Source organism: Cucurbita pepo, chromosome LG14 (assembly GCF_002806865.2).
Source record: "Cucurbita pepo subsp. pepo cultivar mu-cu-16 chromosome LG14, ASM280686v2, whole genome shotgun sequence".
Taxonomy (NCBI): domain Eukaryota; kingdom Viridiplantae; phylum Streptophyta; class Magnoliopsida; order Cucurbitales; family Cucurbitaceae; genus Cucurbita; species Cucurbita pepo.
This window is the reverse complement of record NC_036651.1, coordinates 5,606,183-5,616,332: the sequence shown is the minus strand read 5'-3', so window position 1 is coordinate 5,616,332 and position 10,150 is coordinate 5,606,183. Positions and strand designations below refer to the sequence as shown.

General features: G+C 36.2%; 1 protein-coding gene across 1 annotated transcript; it reads left to right on the top strand.

The window, feature by feature from the left end:
- The first annotated feature begins 1,265 nt into the window (after positions 1-1,265).
- LOC111810792 (cytochrome P450 CYP736A12-like) lies at positions 1,266-3,605 on the top strand. The gene is made up of 2 exons (XM_023697583.1): positions 1,266-2,105; positions 2,950-3,605. The coding sequence occupies exons 1-2, from the start codon at positions 1,266-1,268 to the stop codon at positions 3,559-3,561; spliced, it is 1,452 nt and encodes a 483-aa protein (XP_023553351.1). The 3' UTR covers positions 3,562-3,605.
- The last annotated feature ends 6,545 nt before the right edge of the window (positions 3,606-10,150 follow it).

Here is a 10,150-nt window from a genome sequence, read left to right as displayed (position 1 = left end):
TTTTTTTTTTTTTTTCAGCTTAGATGAGCCGAGGAGAGATAATTGTGGGAAGGGATGAGAGGTTAGTGGAGAGAGATGGGAAATGATTTATTTTTTATTTTTTTTAATTAATTAATTAATTAAATTTATTTTGTTATTATTATAATTTTAACTATTTTTATAATTATTTTTATTATTTATTTCTTTATTTATTTTTGGGCTATTACAGTTTCACTTATATGAATCATTTGAAAAATAAACAAATTTGTTCCGTCGTGGATCTTACAAGATCAGTACAAAGTGGCTCTAGTTGGTTTAGAAAATATGGTTAGAGGAACTATATGTGGAGCAATCACACATAAATTGGTACGGATTCCTCCAAATTTGGTAACTTCAACTCCATTAATAACTACATTTTGGATCTTTTTTTTTGGATTACACACATTATCTCAAGTTTTAGATCAAACTAATCCATTGACGCAAATAGTTCATGATCGTTAATTAATAATCTTTATCCCAAACACCAATAAGAAGAAAGAAAGTCTGCCACGGAATCTTTCTTAACCACATGACTGTTCAAACATACCATTATGGCTTCAATTTAAGCCTGTTGTGTGGTAAAGCTACAACCTTCAATGCTTTGACACCACTTGTAATGGAATGCTACAACCAAAATGCTTTGATACCCAATTGTTGTAGCGGAATGCCACAACAAAATTGTTCTAATACCTAATTGTTGTAGCAAAAGCGGAAGATTAATCGCACTAACACACCCACAAAAAGAACTTAAACAAAGATTTACAAGGTTCGGAGAGAACAAATTCCCCTACATCCACATGTGGTAGCCAATCTTAATAATCAAGGTGTTTACAAGTGAATATCTCACTCTCACACTGCACAGTCTTTCTTACAAATTCCCTCCAAATTGCCTCTAGTCAAATACAAAATAACAATGACTTCACATGACTCCACATCTAACCCAAATGCTACTAGGCAAATACAAAATGACAATGACTTCATATGACTCCACACCTCAAAACAACGCTAGACAAACCTTTATTATAGGCATAGCAATACTAATTCTCATACATGAACCAAATAAATAAGAATATTAACCAAAATTGTTATAAACTAAATGAAATTTAATAACTAAAATAAATGAGAATTATGACCATTCGTCTTCATGTTCGTGATCATTTATAGAAAGAAAGTCGGTCACGTTACTCATGTAAATGCGCTATAAATAAGTTGTTGATTTCCATTACTCCTACCACAAACATAGCATCATGCCTTCGATTTCAGCCTTTATCGTTATATTCATCCTTCTTGCTTTCCTCCTACACTCATGGCTGTCCAAAATGAATATCAAAAAGTTGCCTCCGGGTCCAAAAGGATTCCCCGTTATTGGTACCATCCATCTATTGAAAAAGCTTGTTCATAGAGATCTTCATCACTTATCTCAACTCTACGGTCCCATAATGCACATGAAATTGGGACTCAAATCCACTATTATTGTCTCTTCCTCTCATGCTGCTGAGCTCTTCCTCAAAGCCCATGACCCAGTTTTTGCAGGCCGCCCAATTCGTTTAACCTTCAACCAAATAAGTTACCACCAAAAAAACATAGCCTTTGCTCAATATGGCCCTTATTGGCGCAATATGCGTAAAATATGCATACTTCAATTATTTACATCTCTCAAAATGAACTCCTTTACGTCAATGAGAAGAGAAGAGGTTGGTTTGTTGATTGATCATCTTCAAGAGGCTGCAAAAATGCATGGTGTTGTGGATCTCACATCTAAAATCTCGTCTCTTATTGCTGATGTGATTTGTAGAATGGTGTTTGGGAGAAAATTTGTAGAGGAAGAGTTTAAGGCTTCCATACATGAGGCCACTCTCTTGGTTGGAGCTCCTAACTTGGGGGATTTTATTCCTTTTATCTCAATGCTTGATCTCCAAGGGTTAGGACGTCGTGCAAAAGGTGTTACTAAAGTCTTTGATGGATTCCTTGACATCATTATTAAACAACATCTCGAGTCGAATGATGAAAATCGAACAAAGAGTTGTTTTCTAGATGCTTTGTTGGATTCCAAGATTGATCACTCGAGTATCAAAGGCGTAATTATGGTCAGTAAACTTCATTTGTTCATGATTTTGTAAAGGATATTTAGTTTTGAATTATGGTTTATATCATATTTGACCATTTATTACAGACAAATATTTTGTATGACTGAGGATATTTAGCCTTCCATTACGTTTAACATAGATATTTAGCCTTCCATTTAGTATAAGCAAATATCTACATATTTGCTTTTCCGCTTACCATAATTATCATATTTGCCCTTTTTTTACAGTCAAATATCTTGTGTGATTGAAGAGATTTAGCCCTTGTTTAACATAGGTACCATATTTTACTATAATTATCATATTTGCCCTTTTTTTACAGTCAAATATCTTGTGTGATTGAAGAGATTTAGCCCTTCCATTACGGTTTAACATAGGTACCATATTTAACCATTTATTATAAGCAAATATCTCGATATTTGCTTTCCATTACGGCTTACCATAATTATCATATTTGCCCTTTTATTACAGTCATATGCTCTTTTATTATAGTCAAATATCTTGTCTGGTTGAGGATATTTAGTCTTCTGCTTACCATACTTACCATATTTAACTCTTTATTATAGTCAAATATCTCCGGCTTACTCTAGTTATCATATTTGTCCTTGCTCTACAGTCAAATAGTTATCATATTTAGCCTTCCATAAACATTTAATATAGGTACTATGTTTGACTTTTTATTATAGACAAATATCTCGATATTTGTATTCATTTATTACTATTTTCATATCCTTTGTAATTTATTTGATTCAGTAAATGATTGTAAATGATTATAAACAGAGAATGTTTACTATCATTTAGTGGTCTTAGTAAATGTTTTTTTTTTTTTTTCTTTTGGGTTTCGTAGGACTTGATTATTGGAGGAGTGGATAGTTCAAGAACCACAGTCGATTGGGCATTATCCGAGCTAATCAAGCATGGCCATGCAATGAAGAAAGTACAAAAAGAATTAGAAAACGTGGTTGGTTTAGGCAAATTGGTGGAAGAATCAGATTTGAGAGAGCTAAAATACTTAGAGATGGTCATAAAGGAGACCTTTAGAATGCATCCTCCCATACCATTAATTCCACGCATGTGTCTTGAAGATTGTATTGTCAATGGGTATCATATTCCTAAGAATTCCGAGGTATTAATAAACGAATGGGCAATTGGACGAGATCCATGTGTTTGGTTTGATCCTCAAACTTTTTTCCCGGAAAGATTTGCAGATAGAAAAATGGATACGAGAGGGAAAGATTTTCAATTGCATCCATTTGGGTATGGGTGCAGAAGTTGTCCCGGAATGCAATTAGGATTGGTTTTGGTTCAATTGGTTGTTGCTCAATTGGTGCATTGCTTTGATTGGGAGCTTCCCAATGGTATATCTCCGAGTGAATTGGATATGACGGAACAATTTGGTTTAACTTGTACTAGAGCTCATAATCTTAGCATTATTCCCATCGGTCGTGCTCCTAATTGAGTTTTTTTTAGTTTATTTCGATGTAATAGTTCTAATAGCTTTAAGAAATAAAGTTAATGTAGAATTGTAAGCGTAGGTTGTTTCTTTTGTTTGGTTTTAAGTCCGATTATTATTTTATCAATCCAATATAACACTGTTTTCAAAAAGAAAGAAAGAACAAACGATAGAGGGAGCAAATATGAATTTGTTAGGATCATACAACAATGCACATGCTCGAACTAGATGAATAAAAAGAACTAGAGATAAAAAGAAGGAAGAATATTGGCTAAAGACTTTTATCCGATGACTTCAGTATTTTATTGGTTGTATACTAAATATAAGCATTTTCCAAATATAATTTTACTATCTATAACAATTGAATAAGCTATAAATTGAGAGCAAGTTCCATATTTCAACAATTTTTATATTGGGAGACTGATTCACCCAAGAATTTTATTCTCAAACTACGGTAAGCATCCTCACTAACTTGTGTTGTCTTGTGATGATAGGTCAGGTTTCTCACAACTCTATGGCACTCTAACTATTTATATAATAAATCTTCTCCTACTGCTTCTTGCCCAATTTTTCTACATAGTCTGTCATCCATATGCTTTGACATTTTAGACATTGTTCCCTGTATTTTGGACCCTCCCAACGTTGAACTTAATCTTATTCAAGGCAGTTAAGATCAGTTAATGTCCAATTTCCTAAATCAAGTGGTATTAAGTTAGGAAATTATAATTATTAAAGAAATTAGGTGAATGTATATGATATTTGGAGATATATTTTAATAATTAGTTAGGAGTATATCTGAGATATTTTGGGAGTTGTTAATAGTATATTTTATCCTAGATTTGATTAACTGTATATTTTATTTATTTACAAGATTTAGTTAGTTATATATTTTTCCTATTTTTAGGTATTAGTTAGGTATTAGTTGATAGTTTGTATCCTATTTAAACGTGGTAAACATGAATGAAGATCATACTTTCGATCTCAATTCTATTTCTATTTCTATTTCTCATTCTTAACATGGTATCAGAGCATCAGAGCACGGATCTTGGTGTTCTTAAATATCAAAATTTCCTTTATGGCGGAACTAGCCAAATCCAACTTCAAAATTTCGAATGTTGATTTAACACATCCTTATTATATTCATCACTCTGATCAGCCAGGATATTCACTTGTTCCAATCAAATTAAATGGAGCAAATTACCAATCCTGGAGTAAATCAGTTATGCATGCTCTTATTGCCAAGAAGAAAATTGGCTTCATTGATGGCACAATTGAAGAACCGTCCCAAGATGCAAATTCAACCGAATTTTTCTATTTCTATTTCTCATTCTTAACATGGTATCAGAGCATCAGAGCACGGATCTTGGTGTTCTTAAATATCAAAATTTCCTTTATGGCGGAACTAGCCAAATCCAACTTCAAAATTTCGAATGTTGATTTAACACATCCTTATTATATTCATCACTCTGATCAGCCAGGATATTCACTTGTTCCAATCAAATTAAATGGAGCAAATTACCAATCCTGGAGTAAATCAGTTATGCATGCTCTTATTGCCAAGAAGAAAATTGGCTTCATTGATGGCACAATTGAGGAACCGTCCCAAGATGCAAATTCAACCGAATTCGAACTCTGGAATCAGTGCAACAGTATGATACTATCTTGGTTAACTCATTCCATTGAGGCAGATATCGCTAAAGGCATTATTCACGCCAAGAAGGCTCATCAAGTGTGGGTTGATCTTCACGATCAATTCTCACAAAAGAATGCTCCAGCAATTTTTCAGATACAAAACTCGATAGCAACGATGTCATAAGGAACCATGGCACTGTCAACATATTTCACCAAGCTCAAAGCACTCTGGGATGAACTGGAAGCGTACCGCACACCATTTACCTGTAATCAACATCAAATACATATTGATCAACGCGAAGAAGACAAGTTGATGCAATTGCTCATGGGGCTCAATGAGTCTTATAAACCGGTGAGATCTAACATATTTGATGATGTCTCCATTACCTAATTTGAGGCAAGCCTATTCATTACTTGTACAAGAAGAGATGCAGCGTCAGGTAACTTCTGAACTTACTTAGAATTTCTCGATTGCATCAACAGTGCAGAAGAAAACAACATATTCAAAATTCGCCAAGGACAAATCGTGTGAACACTTAATATGTTGTTTGAATATGTTATTTTCTTCTGCACTGCTGATGCAATTGAGAAATTCTCAAGTAGGTCCAGAAGCTACCTGACGCTGCATCTCTTCTTGTACAAGTAATGAATAGGTTTGGCTCACATTAGGTAATGGAGACATCATCAATATGTTAGATCTCACCGGTTTATAAGACTCATTGAGCCCCATGAGCAATTGCATCAACTTGTCTTCTTCGCGTTGATCAATATGTATTTGACNGCGATCATTACCTGTCAACAGAATATCATCAACATAGATTAGAACGGTAGTGAAAGAAGTACCTTTACTCTTAGTAAATAAACAGTANGCCATGGTTCCTTTTGACATCGTTGCTATCGAGTTTTGTATCTGAAAAATTGTTGGAGCATTCTTTTGTGAGAATTGATCGTGAAGATCAACCCACACTTGATGAGCCGTCTTCGCGTAAATAATTTGGAATCGAAAGTATGATCTTCATTCATGTTTACCACGTTTNAGACGTCCTCGTCTAGATTACCATGGAGAAAGACATATTGAACATCCAACTGATGGGTGAACCATTTTCGAGCAGCAGCAACACTGAGTAAGCAACGAAGTGTAGTAAGTTCCACTGTAGGAGAAAATGTTTCTGNCTCAGAAATAGACCGTCTGGAAGTTTGACAACCACCCCAGTCAGAATCGCAATATGCCTGTAATCTTAAATTGTTTTCAGATGGCAGTAGAAGTCCTTGACCAGGAGTGCCTTTGATGTACCTCAGAACTCGAAGAGCTGCCTCCCAATGTGGTTTTCTTGGTTCATGCATAAATTGGCTAAGCATACGAACTGAATAAGCTATGTCAGGCCTAGTGACGGTCAAATATATTAATCTGCCAATCAACCGTCTGTATTTACTTGGATCATTCAACTTCTCTCCTTCAGTTAAAGAAAGTTTCAGATTTTGCTCCATAGGAAATTTGTCTGGACGTGCTCCTGTAAGACCTGTGTCTTGAAGGATGTCTAGAGCATACTTCCTTTGAGACATAAAAATTCCTTTTCTAGATCGAGAAAATTCAATGCCTAGAAAATATTTCAAATTTCCTAAATCTTTGATAAGAAATTTCTGGAGTAAACTAGTCTTGAGATATTGAATTTCTTCGAGATCATTGCCTGTCAACAGAATATCATCAACATAGATTAGAACTGCAGTGAAAGAAGTACCTTTACTCTTAGTAAACAAAGAGTAATCTGCTTTGGACTGAGTGTAGCCTGCATTTTGTATAGTTGTAGAAAATATGGAGAACCAATTGCGAGAAGCCTGTTTTAATCCATAAAGAGATTTATGGAGCCGACATACTGTATTCTCCCCCTGTCGGCGAAGACCTGGTGGTAAAGACATATAAACTTCCTCGTCTAGATTACCATGGAGAAAGGCATTTTGAACATCCAACTGATGGGTGAACCATTTTCGAGCAGCAGCAACAGTGAGTAAGCAACGAAGTGTAGTAAGTTCCACTGTAGGAGAAAATGTTTCTGTGTAATCAATACCTTCAACCTGAGTGTATCCCTTTGCTACAAGTCGAGCTTTATAACGTCCAACAGAACCATCAGAGTTGTATTTAATTTTGTACACTCAACGACAACCAATAGCTTTATGACCAGGTGGTAGAGGAACGAGAGACCATGTATGATTACGTTCCAAAGCTGCAATTTCATCATTCATAGCCTGCTGCCATAACGGGTCGCCAACTGCCTCGTCATAGGTTTTAGGTTCTGTCTGGGATGTAATAAGAGCTACAAAAGCACGTTGAGTAGGAGAAAAACGAGAGAATGAAAAGTAATTATGAAGGGGATACCTGGTGACATCAAGTGAGGGTTGATATTCAAACTCAATATCGCTAAAGGCATTATTCACGCCAAGACGGCTCATCAACTGTGGGTTGATCTTCACGATCAATTCTCACAAAAGAATGCTCCAGCAATTTTTCAAATACAAAACTCGATAGCAACGATGTCACAAGGAACCAGGGCACTGTCAACATATTTCAAGAATTGTGGTATTTGGGGGTATTGTGAAAGTTTTGGCCTCATCGACCATTAGACGTGCNTTCAAAAAATCAAATTGATGTCTTCCCAAACCTTGAGTAAAAACATCTGCCAATTGCATTTTAGTCGAAACATAACACGGTTTGATGATTACNTCATTCTCTTGAAAATCAATTTTCAAGAATTGTGTTTTTTAGTTACATCCAGATTAATTATTGCAAATGGCAGAATCATCACGGCGTGAATCGAGAGTGTGGAGTTCCAATCTCGAAGTAGAGAAATTTGATGGAACCAATAATTTTGGTGTTTGGCGAGGCGAAGTTAGCGATTTGCTGGTCATGCAAGACCTCGATGTTTCTCTCCAAGAGGAGATGCCTGAAGACATGACAGAAGCAGAATGGACAAAATTAAATCGGCAAGCCTGTGGAATTATTCGATCCTGTCTTGGCAAGGATCAGAAATATCCATTTATGAAGGTTACCATGGCGAAAGAATTATGGGACAAGCTTGAAGCGAAATATATGAAGAAGAGTGTGGAAAATAAACTCTATTTGAAGAAGAAACTCTTCCGTTTTGACTACAAGGAAGGTATCTCAATGGCTGAGCATTTGGATGATTTTAACAAAATCATCACTGATTTGCTCAATCTTGATGTTAAGATTGATGACGAGGACAAGGCGTTGTTGTTATTAAACTCTTTGCCGGAATCCTACGAGTTTTTAGTAACAACCCTACTACATGGAATCACTAATATTGATTTTGAAGATGTTTCAAATGCCTTAATAAACAATGAGATGCGAAAGAAGGAAAAGGAGACGTATCAAAGCTCTAGCTCAAATGTTCTCACTGCTCATGGAAGAACTTCTACCTGGAAAAGGAACGAATGTGGAGAGTCTCGATTAAAGTCGAGAGGTAGATCTGATAATTGGAGAAAACTTGATAAAAATGAGTGTGCATATTGTCGACAGAAAGGCCATTGGAAGAAAGATTGTTCGATCTTAAAAGGGAAGGGGTCGAAGTCCAATGTGGTTAGAGATGATGACACTGATACAGATGATGCCTTGACAATCTCCCTATCAGCCAGCCAAACCAGTGAATGGATTCTTGATTNATCGGCAAGCCTGTGGAATTATTCGATCCTCTCTTGGCAAGGATTAGAAATATCCATTTACGAAGGTTACCATGGCGAAAGAATTATGGGACAAGCTCGAGGCGAAATATATGAAGAAGAGTGTGGAAAATAAACTCTATTTGAAGAAGAAACTCTTCCGTTTTGACTACAAGGAAGGTATCTCAATGGCTGAGCATTTGGATGATTTTAACAAAATCATCACTGATTTGCTCAATCTTGATGTTAAGATTGATGACGAGAACAAGGCGTTGTTGTTATTAAATTCTTTGTCGGAATCCTACGAGTTTTTAGTAACGACTCTACTACATGGAATCACTAATATTGATTTTGAAGATGTTTCAAATGCCTTAATAAACAATGAGATGCGGAAGAAGGAAAAGGAGACATATCAAGGCTCTAGCTCAAATGTTCTCACTGCTCATGGAAGGACTTCTACTTGGAAAAGGAACGAATGTGGAGAGTCCCGATTAAAGTCGAGAGGTAAATCTGCTAATTGGAGAAAACTTGATAAAAATGAGTGTGCATATTGTCGACAGAAAGGCCATTGGAAGAAAGATTGTTCGATCTTAAAAGGGAAGGGGTCGAAGTCCAATGTGGTTAGAGATGATGACACTGATACAGATGATGCCTTGACAATCTCCCTATCAGCCAGCCAAACCAGTGAATGGATTCTTGATTCTGGGTGCTCCTATCATATGTGTCCCAACAGAGAGATGTTTTTGGACTTCAAAAAGTTCAATGGTGGAGTTGTCTATATGGGCAATGATAGTACTTGCAAGATGATAGGAATCGGCTCAGTACAAATCAAGATATTTGATGGGGTTATACGAAAACTCAAAGATGTAAGGTATGTCCCTAACTTGAAGAAAATTTTGATTCCACTTGGCGTTTTGGATGCGAGTGGCTATCGCATCATTTTGGAAGGAGGGAATTTAAAAGTAGCTCGTGGAGCTTTGGTGGCAATTACAGGAACTAGAAGAGGTAGCATATACTACCTCAACGGAACCACAATAATTGGGCATGCTGCTATGGCAAGTTCGAAAGAACAAGACATATCGAAATTATGGCACATGCGACTCGGGCATGCTGGTGAGAAGGCGCTTCAGACATTGGTGAACCAAGGAGTCCTTAAGGGTGCCACAAGTGGTAAAATTGATTTCGGTGAACATTGTATATTTGGTAAACAAAAAAATGTGAAGTTTGGTACAGCTATACACCAAACAAAGGGTATTTTGGATTATGTTCACACCGATGTATGGGGTCCCAC